Raw genomic sequence first — 19516 nt, forward strand, 5'->3', positions numbered from 1 at the left:
TTTCTGCTTCCACAGGATCAGGCAGGTATAGAATATGAACTACGTAAAAAAAATAAAAAATACTGGAATTCAGCTTTAAGTAAATAAATCCAAGCAATGAAAAAGAATGTTACAGAATTTCCAAAAATTGCTTTTACTGTTTGGTAATAACAAGAATCCTTTATTCTTACCTCCGTCAACAACCATGGATGGTCTTGTACCAGCCGGTCCCAGTCAGTGTCATAGGTCACTTGGGCATACTTGAAGCGGTTTTGAACGGCAGCTGTAGTACAGATGTACTTATACAGGAATTCCTTCCCTGTCTGCTCTGAAATGGCTTTAGCTGACATGGTGCTGCCAGATTATGTGGAACGATATCTGGACACAAAAGAAAGAAAATCCAAGTGAATAATTATAAAAAAAAGAGAAATCATCAATACAGGAAGTATATTTCAGGTTTACAATTTGAATGCTTCATTCTGATAGCTGGACCTCTCTTAATTAAAGCAACCCTATCACAACTGTATCACTCAAAATGTGCTAGTATTTATAACCTAGAAGTGCCTGCACAAAATGCCTGCAGCAGCCTTCAAATCCCCACTGCTACACTTGAATTGGTTGTTCAGATGGCCCATCATAGAGATAAAATCTTTGTGATGTAGGAGCACTGAACCTTATGGAGACGCATTGCAATGTGATGAGCGGTTTGCGGTCCTAGAAGCTGCTCACCAGCAACTTTGTGGTCCTGCTGGACCCCAAAAAGGAGTTTACTAAAGATTTTGAAGGATGGGACTGCCATACTAGCTTGTAGAGTCCACTGAAAGATTTTATGTTGCAACAGCCAACACGGTTCAGGGGTTCATCAGAGCGCTGAACCTCTGAAAGTCATTGGCTATTCCAAAATATTATCAAAAGACTATACAAGTTGGTGTGGGGCTCCCATCCCATCACAGAGATGAGAGAGGAAGGGAGGGAGTAAACACTAGCACAAGTGTCAGAGCTTTACCTGATCAGAATAGCCCTTGACCCGGGGGGGTGCATTGGCAGAGCTCAGAGGCTGCTGAAGGGATTTATAACTAGCGGCAGTTTTTTTTTTTTTTTTATTGGTTTAGATAGATAAACTTGTGACTATGTAGCAGTTGTTTTGTACTGACAGATTTGCTTTAATATTCTGTTAACCAAAATGGCAGCTGCCAATGCGGATCGCTCCTTAAAATGCAAGTTGCCTGGCTGTAATGCTGTACCTTTTTCTTCGATAATTCAAGCCACTGACCCATAACAAGTATATAGATAAGGAATTTGGATATAAACCCAGCTTACTTGATTTATTAACTAGTTCCAGATGATTTAAAAAAAAAAAAAACAAGGAATTTGCAGTCACTACTTACCAACCAGCCAGCCACCAACCGGTTGGTGGCTGGCTGGTTGGTAAGTAGTGACTGCAAATTCCTTGGCTTTTTTTGACATGCGTTGCCCTTCCAGTGCTCCTTGCTGTTAAGACCAGTTATAGGCTGGGGAGCTGACCACTTTTTGTATAGTTCCAGGTCAATACCTAGTTTCCACTGTGAAAGAAAGATGGCTTTCTGTTATACATGAACAGAGGAGGAGCAATCAGATTCCAGCACACTGCAGCCAATCAGAGAATAAACGGTTCTCCTCAGCAATTGTGACTGAGGCCCTTTTCATTGACTCCAATTCAGAGCCAGTCCAGCACACCAGTGGCTTATGAGACACAGCACTAGATGACAGGTCACTAAATCAAATACTCAAACTGAATATCGAATATAAACACACATCTCTATCTAAGCTTAGAATAGGTTCACATTGATGCAGCTCTATGATGTCCCTGCACCATTTCTGGAATCGCAGCCCGCAAAGAAACTGCAAGTGCAGTATGGTTCCCAGTGCGTGCAGCATGCCTTTAGGATTATTGGCACCCGCATGCATTCAGTGCATTTTTCCATGCGAGTGGTGGCAGCTGCCGGAACAGGTGAGGCCCTGCTGCGGGAACCACCCTGCACGGATGTGATGTGAACCCAGCCTTATACACACACACATCCATAGTACATTATATATATATATATATATATATATATATATATATATATATACACACACACACACACACACACACACACACACACATACATACATACATACACACACACACAGTATCTCACAAAAGTGAGTACACCCCTCACATTTTTTTTTTTTTTTTAAAAGTGCTCAGGAAAGCCGTGAAAACAATATCTGGCGTGGAGTAAACTTACTGTTTTGGCACGACCATTGAGCTAGAAATGTTATATATACATACATACATACATACACAAGCATGTATACCAGCAAACAATGATCTTTGAACAAACTGTAGGCGATGTATTGCTTTTGGCGGTCAAACACACAGTCCTTCTAATACACTACTTCTTCTTTGTAATTTAGTTAAGGGGTATACCACAGAACAGATTTTGAAAGCAAGACCTCTGCCTAATGCATGAAAGAATATGGCATGTCTAAGGCATTCACTAACTTCTTAAAAAGCAGAACACCCAGGGGCTGAAAAAGGAAATTAAAGCAAAGAGATATGATCACTTAGTACTCCTCAGCCCTGGCCCCAATTTGGTTTGTGAAAGGAATCCTGAAGCACTTTCAGTAAACCTATATAAAAACATAAAAAAACCTACATTAGGTGCCCGACTTAAATTTGCCACATCATTAAAGTGTTACTAAACCCACAACAGTAAAATCAGTCTGTATATGCAGTAAAGCATGCTCGTTCTACTCACTGAAGAACCTAAGGGGTTAATCCTGTGCATTGTGTAAAAAGGCTGTTTGATTAGGTCTTCTCTGATCCTCCCCTTCTTCCACTGTCCTCAATCCATCTGCTGATAGTACAGAGCCTTTGGAGTTACTCTGCACATGCTCAGTTTGGTGTGTATTTCTGGAGAGTTTTTTTTTTAAATGGAAGGGTGCATGTGATGAGCACCGGCCCAACCAGCACTGTCTAGACAGAGGATCAGGGGTTCTGGAGCCCAAAGGACAGTCAGAGGAGAATGAAAACTTCTCCTACAAGCTTTAACCAGACTGATAGAAGTCACAAGACTGCTATATACTGCTGATGAGAAAAAGGTATTTAGCAGTTTATATTTACTAAAAAAATTGCATTTCTATGTTCTGTATACTGTGAGAGATCAGATATAGTGAACGCTGGGTCCTGAGTTTAGGAATGCTTTAAGTAAAGCCTCAAGGCCAAGGCAATGTGAGCAGACCTGAGCAGCCACCATAATCTTTTATATGTGGGCTGTAAAAACACAGATTAAGGGTCTGTTTTGCTGCCCCTTGTGAACTAAGCCTAACAGCATGTTTTTCCTTATTTCAATATGGCTTGAAAGGTGACAAATTCATCTCATTACCGACTCTGCAGTGTCTGCTCTTATAACGTAGCCATCCCCTGACAGTGAAACACCCTACCACTGACCTCACATTGGCTTCTTATGAGATGACTAGAAAGTACACCACCTTCTCACGCCTTAGTAATATTGAGAATCCTCGTAGAGTGCAAATATAAAACATGTTGGCAGGTCTTAAGTCCCGGTTCACACTACCGTGACTTGTCAGGCGACCTGGTTGCCTGACAAGTCGCGGTCCATTCTGTGCCACGGGAACTGTTCTAATAGGAGCGACTCAAGTCGATCCGACTTAGAAAATAGTTCCTGCACTACTTCGGGCGACATCGGAGCAACTTGCATTGACTTCCATTATGTGAAGTCCGTGCAAGTCGCGCCGAAGTCGCGGTGCACGGCGACTTCACTAGTCGCACCCGAAGTTGGATCGCCATAGTGTGAACCGACACTAACACTCTTGTTTTCTAAATAAAAACAGTGCATGCAGACTTACATTTTTCTGGGAATATTTTTACGTCTAAGTGCCGGTTCACATACTTGTGATGAGGGATCCCTGCGAATCCACTGCGGGTTCCCGCATCGCATTCAACTCGCAGGCAGTTCACACTGCAATACGCAAATTGCTGGGGGCGTCAAAGTTAACAACACCCCCAGATCAGTTTGCGCTGTCAATTTGAACATGACTTGGATCGCATAGGTGTGAACACCCATGCGATCAGATTCTGGTGCTGACCCAAAAAAGGGTCCTGTGCGAGTTGTGTGCGAATGCGATGTGAATTCAGCCATACAATCTGTATGGAGAGAGAGTACAGAAAACAGAAGGCAGAAGTTCAAGCAGCCACAGCAAAGATGGATGGATCGAAATGACACAGAGCACAAGCTTTGTGACAGACATGTGTACAGTATAAACCCAGGCTTGTAATAGGGACTTCAGCCTGGGTTCACAGGAGCAGTGTGGGAAACCGCATGTGATTTGGACAGGAATCGCACGGCATTCCTGTTCAAATCACATGCGATTCTTTGCTGTGCAGTTCATTTTATATGGGCAACAATGGCACAGTCGATATGCATTGGTATTGGCGAGTTAAAAATGAAAAAAAGGATCAGTACTTGTAAAAAAAATAAAAATGGTATGTATGAACAAACAGGAAAAGTCTGGAAGAAGAAAGGAGGAGAAGAAAGGATGAGAAGAAAGAAGAAGGAGAAGAAAGAAGAAGGAGAAGAAAGAAGAAGGAGAAGAAAGAAGAAGGAGAAGAAAGAAGAAGGAGAAGAAAGAAGAAGGAGAAGAAAGAAGAAGGAGAAGAAAGAAGAAGGAGAAGAAAGAAGAAGGAGAAGAAAGAAGAAGGAGAAGAAAGAAGAAGGAGAAGAAAGAAGAAGGAGAAGAAAGAAGAAGGAGAAGAAAGAAGAAGGAGAAGAAAGAAGAAGGAGAAGAAAGAAGGAGAAGAAAGAAGGAGAAGAAAGAAGAAGAAGAAGAAAGGAGAACTTTTTTTCTTGTTCCTCGGTTATTATAAAGGATTCCCATTATAACACATAAGTAATGAAGAAAAGCTATGGAGACGTTCACAACATTCTCTGTAGGCCTGTTGGGAAAAGCTGTTACATGCACACTCTGTATACTTCACTGCCTTCTACAAACATCTACTACACAGGGGATTAAACGGGTCCCGATCTCACCATTACACAGCTCCCTTGTTCTGTAAGAGATCTTGCTGACTCTTACTACAGTAAGCTCCCTGTAGTCTGGAACACATTACAGTTCCATTGAAGAAATGACGCTGACCTACGCGATCATTCAGTGGGTGGAACGGACAACTAAAAGGAGCTGTAACACTTTCTGTAAGAAGCTCTGCAGGTCAGTCAAGTTCCTCCATCCCAAACTTTATCATCCAGGTCTTAATGGACCTTGCTCTGAGCACTGGTCCAGATCATTTGGTGAAGGGGAGGGGGATTATGGTGTGGGGTTGCTTTTCAGGGGTTGGGCTTGGCCCCTTAACCACTTGCCGACTGCCGCCCGACTATATACGGCGGCGGTCAGCCCCTCCCAGGCAAAGTGACGTATGGCCTATTTTGCGATTCGGCACTGCGTGAATTTAACGGAAAATTGCGCGGTCATGCGACGCTGTACCTAAACAAATTTGACGTCCTTTTTTCCCCACAAACAGAGCTTTCTTTTGGTGGTATTTGATCACCTGTGCGATTTTTACTTTTTGCGCTATAAACAAAAATAGCGTCAATTTTTCAAAAATAACAATATTTTTCACATTTTTATATATGAAATTCCCCAAAAAAAAAAATGTAAAAATCTAAATTCTTTAACATTTTTGGCCAATTTGTTTTATGCTACATAGGTTTGGTAAAAAAAAAAAACAACAAAATCGTAAAAAGCGTATTTTGATTGGTTTGCGCAAAAGTTATCGCGTTTACTAACTAAGGGAAAGATTTTTAACGCGTAATGGCGGCGATCTGCGATTTTTTTTGCGATACTGCGACATTGGGGCGGACAGATCGGACCCTTGACTGATATTTTTGACACTTTTGGGGTTACCAGTGACATTACTGCAGTAATCAGTGCTATACATATGCACTGTTACTGTAAAATGACACTGGCAGTGAAGGGGTTAACTTTTTTTGAGAGGGAGGGGTTATGTGTGTCCCTAGGGGCGTGATTCTAACTGTGATTGGCTGTGGCTTGAGTTGTAGGAACAGTGATCAACGGTCCTACATAGTAGAACCGTATGATCACTATTTCTACACAGGGGAGAATGACAGGCGGCTTTGTTTACATTAGCCGCCTGCCTTTCTCCCGCTGTCACGGACGATCACGAGTGACCAGCGGGCACACGCGCGCGGGGGGGGGGGGGTTTCCGTGTCCGCGTGGGAGCGCACCTCCCGGCGGCGCGCGCTTGCTCCCTAGACCCTCACAGGCTAGTGACGTAGCCCTACGTCGCTTTGCCTGTGAGGGGCTGACCACCGCAGTAAATAGTCGTGCGGCGGTCGGCAAGCGGTTAAACAATGTATTGAATTCAGCTTGTAAGTTGGAGACATCCTGAAGGCTGCATTCACACCTGGGTGTAGCATCTTTGATTGTTTTTCCAGCATTTTTTGCACAATGTTTGCATTTTTTTATACAGCGTTTTTTTATTAGCCAGTAGAGAAAACGATTATCTGTTGCATCATTTGCCGCTAGGTATTTCAGCTTTTTTAGCTTTTATGTTAGCTTTTTATATTATTATTAATTTATTATTTTTTTTCTTAAGGGTAAAAGGTTAGGATTAGAAGTTGGGGTAAATCTTAATATTATTGAGAAATTAAATTATACTTCCACCCAAAAACATGGAGTATCACAAATATATAAAATGCTGACAGAGTGGCACAGTTTGGAGAAACCTCCGTTCATGGTAAAATGGGAGAAAGAAATAGGGACACAACTGTTAACCACTTAAGCCCCGGAAGATTTTACCCCCATTCCGACCAGGGGGTATTTTGCGATTCGGCACTGCGTGACTTTAACGGACAATTGGGCGGTCGTGCGACGCTGTACCTAAACTAATTTGGCGTCCTTTTTTTCCCACAAACAGCTTTCTTTTGGTGGTATTTGATCACCTGTGCGATTTTTTGATCACGCGCTATAAACAAAAAAAGAGCGTCAATTTTGCAAAAATAGCAATATTTTTCACATTTTTTTATATGAAATTCCCCCCAAAAAAAATGTAAAAATCAAAATTTGTTAAAATTTTCGGCCAATTTGTTTTATGCTACATATGTTTGGCCGGCGGACATCGGGTCCGCTGGTCACACGCGTGGGGGGGGGGGGGGGGGGGGGTCCGTGACCACGCGGGAGCGCGCCTCCGGGGGGGCGCGCGCTCGCTCCCTAGACCCTCACAAGCAAGCAACGTAGCCCTACGTTAGTTTGCCTGTGAGGGGCGGCTGACCGCCGACATAGATAGTCGTGCGGCGGTCGGCAAGTGGTTAAAACAGGAACTGGATGTAGTACTAAAGGCGGTTGGATCGATAGCCATAGATGTCAGTACAATAGAATTAAATTATAAATGTCTGTCAAGATGGTATATTACACCAGAATAAATAAATAAATACCAACCGGATAAGAGAGACAAACGTTGGCGGGAATGTGGAAGTTCCGGAACAATGTATCACATGTTCTGGGACTGTCCAAAGATTAGAGAATTTTAAAGAGAGAAGGTCCGACAACTTATTGGTGAAATTACAGGAATAATGATTCTGAACGACCCTTGGGTATGTCTATTTCATAAAACAACAATGCCACTAAAAAAAATATAAAACAACACTGGTCCCGACCTTATTAAATGCAGCAAAGGGAACAATACCAAAAAAGTGGAGAGAGGTGGACAGCCCAAAATTAAAGGATTGGTGCAATAAGATAAACAATATCTTTCATATGGAATATATATGCAACTCTCAAAAAGGAGATCCCAATAAATATGAAAGAAAAGTAGGGAAAATGGATAAATTTTAAAAAATCAATTAAATATACTGAAATTAATGCTTAAACATTACTGCAGCGGAAGACAATAGGAGGAAGAAGGCAATATGGGTAGAGAAGGGAAGGGAGCAGTAAAGGGGATAAAGCATTATAAGTTTACAATTAACAATAGCTGTCTATTTCTTTATAAGTTTATGTGTTTTTGCAATTTTCTTTTTTTTTTTTTCTACATGTGAGATGTCTGTAATTTTATATGCAAATAAAATAAAAATTAAAAAGAAAAAAAAAATAAGTTGGGGTAAGGGTTCTTACTACTACTACTACTAATAATATATTAATAAATAAATGTATTATAAATACACAAATAAATTAAAAATCATAATAAATAAATTCAACAAATTAATACCAAGTAATAATAAAATAATTAACCCCTAACCCTTAAAAAGATAAAATAAAAATAATAAATAACTAAACACCCTAATACCCTGGCCTCTCCCTCCTGTCGAGTGCCTCCACAGCAAATAGCTTGCTATGGGGGCACCCGAGCCGAGTCTCAGCTCCCTGTGTCCATTCAGACACCGAGCCCCATTTAAGCCCCTTCCCTTTTTTCTCCCAATTGGCTGACTGACTTGTGATTGACAGCAGCGGGAGCCAATGGCGCACTGCTGGGTCTCAGCCAATCAGGAGAAGAGACAGACAGCTGAGGAACTCGTAGACGTCACCGGGGGAAGATGGGGCTGCTGGAGGGTGGCTGCAGCACACAGAAGGTTAGAGTGCATTAAGATAAAAAAACCTTCTGACTTCACAACCACTTTCAATTGATGTTCAGGGTTAGCTTGGACAAGGAAGCAGAAGAGGGAGGAGCATGTTAGGCTACAGGGCTGTGTGTTTCTGTTGCTGCACACAGTGTAGGGAGACACAACTATTCCCTGCATGCAAGGGTGAGTTCATAGGATGCTGTAAGAGAGAAAAGGAGCCACTCAGACACAGGTAACCTGGGGCAGTGGCCATGGCACCAACGTAAACTAGAACATAGACAAGGATTAAAAGATAACAAAACTGCATACTAAGTGATTAAATCAGCTACTGAAAGTGCCAACAAAAAAAAAGCGGAGGGTTTAAAATCACTTTAAGCTGGCTATCTGAAAATCTTACTGACTCCTACACAAGTGGATTAAAGTAAATAAACTTGAATTATGTGCATCTCATTCTGCCATGTAAACAGATCTATGTAATGGATTTATAGCAGTACAGCATTTCACGCTCTGCTAAAATAATCTTAATAAAATTCCAGATTTACACCAGATTTTTAAAAGGAGTTGTAAAGTCAGGTTTTTTATTTTATGCATTATTCATGCATATTCTATGCATGAAGATAAAAAAAAAAAAAAACCTTCTCGGTGTAGCGGCCCCCCTAATACTTACCTGAGGTCTTACTCTGTCCAGCGATGTCCTTCTCTGTCCAGGATTCTCCCTTCTGATTGGCTGGGACACAGCTGCAGTGCCATTGGCTCCCGCGGCTGTCAAAGTCAGTTACCCAATCAGGAGAGAAAATTAAGAAAAACGTTGTTTGTTTTGCAAAAAATTTTTTAAAAAAACAGTGGTAATTAAATACCACCAAAAGAAAGCTCTATTTGCGTGAAAAAAATTATAAAAATTTCATATGGGTACAGTGCTGCATGACCGCGCAATTGTCATTCAAAGTGCGACAGCGCTGAAAGCTAAAAGTTGGCCTGGGCAGGAAGGGGGGTGAAAGTGGCCTGTAGGCAAGTGGTTAATAAAAATCAATCAATCAATCAATTAAAAAAAAAAAAAAATAGTGAACATTGACAGGCAGACATAATTTTTTTCATTTACAAGTCACTTAAAGTGGTCTACATCCTTAAAGCGGAGTTCCGGGCACAGAAATGATTTTTTACTGAACATACCCCCGGGACAGTCAGGGCTAGCACATTCCACAATGGCTAGCCTCTGATCTGTCCCGGTTCGCACTTACCTTTTAGAAGAAATACTTACTTTGAAAATTTCTTCCACAGCATTTCCATCTCTCTTGTGGGCAGCTGAAGCCGGCGCGGTCCTCTTCGGTGTCTTCTTCCGCGTCTTCTTCTCCCAGAATGCACCTGCACCGGCCCCTCTCGTCACTTCCGGTGCGGCGCCGCATTCCTAAACAGCTTCTGGGCGTCGCCCGGAAGTGACGTGCGGGGCCGGTGCCGTCGCATTGATTCCTGGGAGCGATGACGTTCAGCTCCCAGGAATCATTGCGAGGCAGGAAGTGACGGGGTGAGCCTCGGCGCTGGAGGAGGAAGTACCCTGAGGTGAGTATTTACAATCTTCAATTACAAGGTGAGTATACAAAAAAAAAAAAAATAACTATCCAATTCCTTTTCAGGTTATGTGTAGCTAGCGGAGGGGCACAAAAAAAAAAAAAAAAATACAGATTTTGTGCCCGGAACTCCGCTTTAACAGTCTTCACCTTAAAGCGGTAGTATCCCGCTTTTTGTGACTTTTAACTACAGGTAAGCCTATAATAATTCTTACCTGTAGATACAATTAATATCTCCTAAACCTGCACGGTTTAGGAGATATTTGCACTCCATGCAGCCGCTGACGCGAGCGGCGCATGCGCTCTGATGGTCCGGGGGGGACCTTCAGTGTTCCTTGACGGAAAGTGCCGGAAAATGACTCCCGCGCGCATGCGCGGGGAGTGACGTCATCGCGGCTCCGGCCGATCACAGCGCTGGAGCCGCCAAACCCAGAAGAGACGCCGAGGGATCATGTCCGCTCCCACAGCGGTGTCCGGGGGTCCGTGTCGGGGCTTCTTTCTAAGGTAAGTATTTCATAATGAGCTAGAATGTGAGGAGGGAGCAGGGTGGGACTTACTAGCTCTGTGTGTGTCTATGGGCGCACACAGCATGACTTTGGCTGTGCGATGCTGGAGCTCTTATTTTGCTGCAAGAGCTCTCCAATGTCAAAATGATTCCCCAATTGTCGTTCTGGAAAAATCTTCTTATTTCCAAGGGAGGGAACTACTAAAAACATGTGCATGTCCCCTGTTAATGGATAAAATGTGTGTGGGGGGGGGGGGGGGGGGTCCAGTGAGTTCAAAAATTGGCAAGTGCTTTTTACGCATCGATCCTGGCAGGACAGCTACAAGTCTGCAGCCACACCTAAGAGTATTCTAAATGAAGGGCGATTGAACAGATCCTGCAAAAGGTAAATAGCCGCGGCCATTACCACACTCCAGCAAAAAAACAAACACCAGCCCCCACCCTTCACTTTAACTGCCAAACCCGCCACTATGACTTCTAGGTAAGAAACAGAGACAAGGTATAATCCAGGCGGAACAATGACACGGAGACAAGTCTGACAGGTACATACAGGTCAAGAAAGGGTTACTTGTAGCCTGTCAACGTATGCATCTCACTTTGCAAGACAAACGCACATCCAAGAACTTTGTGAGCCCAAAATAAATAACCGATTTTTAACTTTTTATTATTTTTTTAAAGCCCGATACATTTGGACTCCCCCAGATGTCAGACCAACAAGGATATAATTTGCTTGTATTATATTAAAAAAGCAAAATTATTAATAATAATAAATCTTTTTTTTTTTTTATTCAACTATAGTCTCATTAACTAGTTCTGGACCAGAAGGATTTCCCCCCTTAATGACCAGGCCATTTTTTGCGATTCGGCACTGCGTTACTTTAATGGACAATTGCGCAGTCATGCAACGCTGTACCAAAATAAAAATTGATATCCTTTTTTTTTCCCCACATAGAGCTTTCTTTTGATCACCTCTGTGATTTTTATTTTTTGTGCTATAAAACAAAAAAATAAAAAAGGGCGACAATTCTGAAAAAAAAATAATAATAATAATAATAAATATATATATTATTTTTTTTTCACATTCTGCTATATAAAATTCCCCAAAAAAATGTAAAAAATCAAATTTTTTCATAATTTTAGGCCAATTTATTTTCTGCTACATATTTTTGGTAAAAAAAAAAAAAAAAAAAAAAAAAAAAAATCGCAATACGTGTATTTTGATTGGTTTGCACAAAAGTTATCGCGTCTACAGACTAGGGGAAACATTTATGTCATTTTTGTTTACTAGTAATGGCGGTGAGCTGCAATTTTTTGCGACATTGCGGCAGACAGATCGGACCCCTGACATTTTTACACTTTTGGGGAGGGACCAGTGACATTACTACAGTAATCAGTGCTAAAAATATGCACTGTTACTGTAATAACCCCTTCCCTGCCAATGGCATTAACACAGTGGGTGATCAGGGGTTAAATGAAAGCCTAGGGGCGTGTTTCTAACTGTATGGGGGTTGGGCTTTTGAAATGATCACACAGAACCTATGATCCTATATAGAAGGATCACAGGCACTCTGTGATCATTCCAGAGAGAACGGTCGGCTGTGTTTACAATAGCTGGCCAGCCTTCTCTCTCAGCAGAGATATATATTTATATATTCTTCCTATTAATATTATTTTGATGATAAATATCTTCCTTCCTTGCTACCTTCAGTAAACTACCAATTGCCCTTTCCACCAAGTTATTAATATAAAGAGACAGATACTGTATGCTTAAGCCCTGGTTCACACTGATGTGATTTTGGATGCGTTCCAGAATGCATTGATTCACATGACAAGTGAATTAACGTGTTTCCACATATATACAGTCTGAACGCAATACGATTTGAAAAAGGATCCTGTCCGTAATTGGTGCGCTTTTGAACCCCCCAAAGCCGAATGGAAACTGCTTGGAAAGGCATAGGTGTTCAAACAGAATGCAATTCCAGTGCATTTTGGAAAGAGGGAGAGCGAGAGACATTACTTAAAATCACAGTGCACCCAAATCGCATTGCAAACGCATTGGAATTCTAGAGGAAGGAGGATGAAGTTGCACTTGTTTTGATCCTTCAAATCGCGCTACAAAACTAATTCAAATTGCACCGCATCCGTGTGAACTTTGCTGAGTCAAAATCAAGAGGGCAACCTCGGGCGACAACCATGGCTCCCTCCATGGATAAAGTGGAGGTGAGATTCCTAGGTACGTGACGTGTTATTTGCAGGATTACCAGGAGGGTGAAGCAAACGAAGCTTGGAAAAAAAAAAAAACGAATGCAGCTACCACACCGAGTACTAGTATTCTGCAATATATTACAATATTCATTTGGAGTTTAGATACAATATATAAAACCAGGGCTTGACAAATTTGCTTGGAATCTAGGAGCCATTTTTTTTTTTGCGCATCCCAAATGGCCGGCTTTTGTCGGACCGCCTGCCATACACACGGGCCGAATGGCGGCTAGTATTTATTGAACCGGCTGATGTTGCCCGGCATTCGGCCCATGTGTATTTGGCTTGATGGTGTGATGGGCAGTGGCTCACTAGGGAAGGACAGCGCAGCAAGGTGGGGGCGATAGGAGATCCAGTAACTCATGCCTCCTTAGGCCCCTTTCATAACGACACTTCCGCTAAGCGGAATCCGCTTGCTTAGCGGGGATTTCTCCGCTAATCCCAGCTGAGAAGGCGTATGACAGGTCCTGTCCGCTACGCTATGCACAGCAAACACTAACACAGTCTCGCTCTCCTCTATGGGGCAAGTGGATGTCCATTTCCATCGGATTCGATCCGCCAGACGGATGGAAAATAGCACCACCATCCATCTGTTTTTGGTGGTCAGAATCGCATGGCGGCGGTCGTTAGCGGACATCTGCCACTCCATAGAGGAGACTGAAGGGTCCGATCAGGTCCATCTGAAAAACCTGACAAGAGGACCTGATCAGACAGCCCGTGTGAAAAGGGGCCTTCCAACCAGCTGCCTCACACTCCCTGTCCACTCTCCAGTAAGGACAGGGTGCCAGATCAAGCCTGCAACACCTTCAGCCTCTTCTCTTTGGAAAGAGATAGGCGGCAGTGAGAGCAGGCAGGGGAAACCTTCAGCGCCTTCAGTGACTACTTGTTGCATCCCCGGCCACCACAAGAGGGCGCCAGTTCCCCAATGTAAGCATCTTGCTCTAGCAGGCTGCAAAACCTCGGCCTCAAGAGCCAGCCAGTGCGGCATGGGCTGCATGGCAGACATCCCAAATTGCCAAACTAATTTCAGGGAGGTGGCAAACTCATTTCAGACAGGTGGCACTCCGTGCCCCCCTGTCCCCAAGAATTTAACACAACTAGAGGATGATCAAATGAAATGGAATCAGTATACAGAGGTTTACTTCTTCTGAGAGATATTAAGGGAACACTCTAACCACCATGACCACGTCAGTGATTTGAAGTGGTCATGGTGGTAGGAGTCAGAAACACTGCACATGCCAGGATATTTACAGTTATGTGCTGGGGGCTAGTTGCACCCCTAGCACATGTGACATACTGCTGGCAGGTAATGCTGGCTGGTACTGCTGGCGGGAAACGCTGGCTCCTCTGAGAGACATCAACGGCGTGTGAGGAGCGGCGCTGGAGGAAGCAAGTAGAGTCGATGCCTTCCACATCTCTCCTCTCACAGGCGGAGTGCATTTGATATGAATCCGCCTGTGACAGGATGGATCCTTAACTATGCAGGAAGCATCGGCTCCAGTCTGACAGCCCGGAGCCAGGATATTGCATGGCATGCGAGCGTCAGGGAGCCACAGCCCGCATGCGGGAGACTCCCCCACCTCACGGGAGACTTGGGACGTCTGGCATGGGGAGAGGACACCTGCCACAGTGTAGTCCAGGCGCCAGGCCGCTAATTCTAGTCGCCAATGTGACCTGATGCCTGGGGTTTGTTGAACCGTGATATAAATTACTACTTGTCTCTGGGGATAGGGAAAGCAAACCCTACTGAATGCTGGCCATACACTATTCAATCTAAATTTTGAGTTTTTTAAAACTATATACTCTATACCTATACAATCCATTCAGTTAGATTTAAATGAGTAAGGCCCTCGGACTACATAGTTGATGGCAATTCTATAGTTGATTGTATAGTGTCAGAATGATACAAAGGATGCAGAGCAATGTTAATTTTGGCAGCAAATTTCAATTTAGTTTTAGTCTTAGGACTAAAATGGCATTTTAGTTTTAGTCCCATTTTAGTCTTCTGCAAGTGTTTTAGTCGTATTTAGTCGACTAAAAACGTCCAGTACATTTTAGTCTACTAAAAACGTCCAGTACATTTTAGTCTACTAAAAACGTCCAGTACATTTTAGTCTACTAAAAACGTCCAGTACATTTTACTCTACTAAAAACGTCCAGTACATTTTACTCTACTAAAAACGTCCAGTACATTTTACTCTACTAAAAACGTCCAGTACATTTTACTCTACTAAAAACGTCCAGTACATTTTACTCTACTAAAAACGTCCAGTACATTTTAGTCTACTAACACGTCCAGTACATTTTAGTCTAATAAAACGTCCAGTACATTTTAGCCTACTAAAACGTCCAGTACATTTTAGCCTACTAAAACGTCCAGTACATTTTAGTCTACTAAAACGTCCAGTACATTTTAGCCTACTAAAACGTCCAGTACATTTTAGTCTACTAAAACGTCCAGTACATTTTAGTCTACTAAAACGTCCAGTACATTTTAGTCTACTAAAACGTCCAGTACATTTTAGCCTACTAAAACGTCCAGTACATTTTAGTCTACTAAAACGTCCAGTACATTTTAGTCTACTAAAACTCATTTTAGTCATTTATAATCGAATGGGTGTAGTTCAATTTTAATTTGTAATGCATTATTTAAGCATTTCTCTACAATTTCCAAACTCATTATATACTACTGCTGGTCCTGGAGTGAAAAATCGAATAGGTTATTATTTATGGTATTAAGCTTTGAGCATGCACCAGTGTTAATTTTGGCAGCAAATTTAGATTTAGTTATAGTTTTTTGACTAAAATGCCATTTTAGTTTTAGTCGTATTTTAGTCATCTGAATTGTTTTAGTTTTAGTCGTATTTTAGTTGACTAAAATTGTGTTAATTTAGTAGACGAAAACATTTTTCAGCCGACGAAATTAACACTGATGCAGAGGTTTCATCAATTTCTGTAGGACTCAACTCAAGCTAGGCTGCAGTGACATGTAGAGAAATATGGAAAGCCACACTGGAAAGCTGCATATTTAAATTCACCCTCATCTCAAACATTGTTAAAGCCATGTGGACCCTACAATAGGAATTGTTTTTGTCCCTTCAAAACTACAGAGAGGTTTTGGGAAGGACTTTAAATATAATCAGTTCAATCTTGGAGTTCTTTTTATTAGATATGGTTGTAAAAGAATGATTTTACATATTCAGCCTAGATTATATCTGGGACAATGATATACAGAGATGACTAGGCTGCAAAATATGTGCCAACTCCTGGCACACCTTCTGATGTCTAATAATGTCTAATGTCACTGAAATGTCAATGATGATGAGATAAATTGCTCCTCATGCCTGGCCTGTATACCGTATATCACGTAACTAGGTATCTAAGAGATTAAAAATGTGTTGGGCCAGTAAAATGACATTTAGGTCAGTTATAGTCAATAACCAAAACAATGCAGCTTTCAAAGTGTCATGTACACTAGATTAACAAAAGTATTGGGACGCCTGCCTTTACACACACATGAATTTTAATGGCAGTCTTAGTCCGTAGGGTTCAATATTGAGTTGGCCCACCCTTTGCAGCTATAACAGCTTCAACTCTTCTGGGAAGGCTGTCCACAAGGTTTAGGAGTGCGTCTATGAAATGGTTTGACCATTCTTCCAGAAGTGTATTTGTGATGGCAGCTACTGATGTTGGAGAGAAGGCTTGGCTCGAAGTCTCCACTCTAATTCATCCCAAAGGTGTTCTATCGGTTTAAGGTCAGGACTCTGTGCAGGCCAGTCAAGTTCCTCCACCCCAAACTTTCTAATCCATGTCTTTATGTCAGGCATACCTATACGTTTGGTAATATAGTGTATATCCAAAAGTGACATGGTCACCTGGCCCATACAGGGTAAAGTCACAGAGCCTCTGGAAGGCACTCTTAGGCCTCATTCACAATGGCAGGAGAAAAACAGCAATAAAAACATTCCTAAAGCCAAAACATCTTTAGGCAGATGTGCTCAGGTGCGTCAAGCATTTTGCCATTATTGGCCATTAAAATTCCGAAAACACAGAGAGGAGTTTACATGTCATAGACTGTGTTGATGTGGGAATCCCTCCTGCAGGCCCATTGTCTTCTCCTGGCAGGGTGGTGGGGGAGGGCAAGGGAAGCCGTCCCCACTGGGAGAAGACATTGATTATTACTAGCGACTATAGCAACCGCTAGCGATAAATGCAAGATAATCTGGCAGGTTGGTTGTACCCAAGTTGATTGATCGTTCAACTTGGTACATTCAGCCTGCCTATTAACAGTTGAATCGGCTGGTTCAGCAGATTCAAACTGTGTATAGCTGGCCTTAAAGTGGAGTTCCGGCCGATTTTGCAACTTTAGTGATTCCTGGAGTGCTCGCTATGCTGATCAACAATTGGGTATTTTCAATTTTTTTTTCGGGGGTCGCTTACTTTTTTCAGGGCATTTTTTATTGTACTTCCTCCTTCTCCCCCCCTCTGTGGCCGCGGCCACCGACATCACTTCCGCCTTTGCATTCCATCCTGGGAGCTGTTTGTCATCACTCCCAGGAGGCTGGAATCAGGAAGAACTCCCAGAACACTCCCTGGAATCAGGAAGGACACAGCAGATTACACTGCGGCTTCAGATGCCCATGTCTAAGATGGCCGCGCCCAGACAGCGTTTTTAAAAGTAAGATTTTGACTAAAATACAATACTGTACACCTTGTAAGTATGAGGATAGTGGTTCTGTAAAGGGCGATGGATTAGTATTATAGGGGTATTTTTAGCTAAAAAAAAGGTATTTGAGGCCGGAACTCCGCTTTAAGCAACAACTTCTGCCTCTTAGAGGAATAGCAACTGAGAACATTGATTTTTAGCTATCTGTAAGGGGTAATCTTTCCACTGACCATCACACAAATGTATCAGGAAATGTAGATCTAGTAATTATTAGCATGGGTTCCCTGAGCCTAGAACATTATCTCAAGGGTTCCTTTATGTTAAAAAAGAAAGTAGAGAGAAAGGTTTCCTTAAAATGGTTGTAAACCTACCTTTTTTAACTTGTACCTATAGGTAAGCCTTTAATAAGGCTTACCTATAGGTACTGTAAATCTCTCCTAAACTTTCTTAGTTTCAGGGATATTTACATTGCATGCAGCCAATGACGTCATCGGCTCATGTGCTCTCAAGAAATTGACGTCACGCGATTCCGTCCAGTAATACAGCTGGAGTCCGCAGGAGACAGGCAAAGATGCATGCGGCTGCAAGCGGGGACAAAATGGGCTTCGTTTGCAGGTAAGTGTCACATAATGTGCTAGTATACAATGCATTAGTAAATTATTATGCATTTACTTTGCAGGGAAGAAAAAAAAAAAAAAAAAACACGGAAGACTTTACTTAAAGCCTCGTACACACGAGTAGAAATTCGGCCGGGAAATTTCGTCCGACGACCGATCTGCCGATTTTCGGCTTGTTAGTATGGTGCTTCCGACAACCGACTCCGACTTTTCGGCCGAAAAAATCCTGGTGTGCAGGCTATAAAATTTTTGTCGACCGTCAAAACACGTCTGATTTTCATCTCATTAGTACAGATTTCGACAGGGAAAAATCTGATGAGCAAGACTGGGCATGCTCAGAGATGAAAGAACACAAAGAAAGCAATCCAACACATGACATCACTTCTGAAATAGAATTCTGTCGTGCGGGAAAATTTGTGGGCAGTCTAGAGCACATTCCAACCAACAGACACCACTCTGGACAAAAGATGGACGACCGGTCGGCGGAAATTCGTTGCGTGTGTACGAGGCTTTACTCTTTAAACATTTAGATAGTCAAGCTAAATTCAGACTTGTACTGCTTTCTGGCATACAAAATTTTCTCTGTAGGCAGCAATCACCTGTCTGGTCCTTTCCACAGATACATCATTTCAGTAAAATGCCAAAAAAATAACACTTCCAAAGCGGACCTCTTTCTGAAAAATGCTAGCTGTCTGCTTACTTTAAAGAGGAGTTCCTCCCCCCAGGAAAAAATTGAAAAAGTCAGCAGCTACAAATACTGTAGCTGCTGACTTTTAAATATTAGAACTTACCTGTCCAGGATTCCCTTGATTTTTTTATTTGTAGCTGCTGACTTTTAATTTTTTTTTGGGGGGGGAGGGGGTGGGGGGGGAGGGCTGGAGCTCCGCTTTAAATCACGGACCTAGGAAAAATACAAAAATCACAACTCCAGACTTTATTCTGACTTTCCTAATCTGGATGCATGTTCTAGGTCAGGAACCCAAACTATTGTAGCCTTGCAGCCAGTCAGGGGAATGCAATAAAGCATTGATGTCCCTTTTCTGCTGGTGGTTTTTTTTAGAACTACTACACCTAATCCGGGCAACCATTTCCGTTTTGGCAACATTACTTACACATGTGCCAAACTCAGGTAGTTCCATTACCGCCACTTTACGAACTTGTTGATATGGCAATGACAAATTCTTAAAAACAAATTACTACCAGTTTGCAGATTAGGAAACCGACAGTAACCGATACCAAATTTGATACCAAAAAACAGAGGTACTCCAGTACTTAGAGTGGACATTTCTGTGCTGGGAAGC

The 19516-nt window shown here is 42.3% G+C and overlaps 1 protein-coding gene across 1 annotated transcript in view; it reads right to left on the reverse strand.

Annotated features, from left to right (window-relative positions):
* The window catches only part of ACLY (ATP citrate lyase), a 139662-nt gene that overhangs the window by 114647 nt on the left and 5499 nt on the right, over positions 1-19516 (reverse strand). Inside the window, exon 2 of the mRNA XM_082271448.1 lies at positions 171-357. Coding sequence (XP_082127574.1) covers positions 171-329 — 159 coding nt within the window. The 5' untranslated portion in view covers positions 330-357. The remainder of the gene's footprint in view (positions 1-170; positions 358-19516) is intronic.

This window comes from Pelophylax lessonae, assembly GCF_965119305.1.
Source record: "Pelophylax lessonae genome assembly, chromosome: 11".
Classification (NCBI taxonomy): domain Eukaryota; kingdom Metazoa; phylum Chordata; class Amphibia; order Anura; family Ranidae; genus Pelophylax; species Pelophylax lessonae.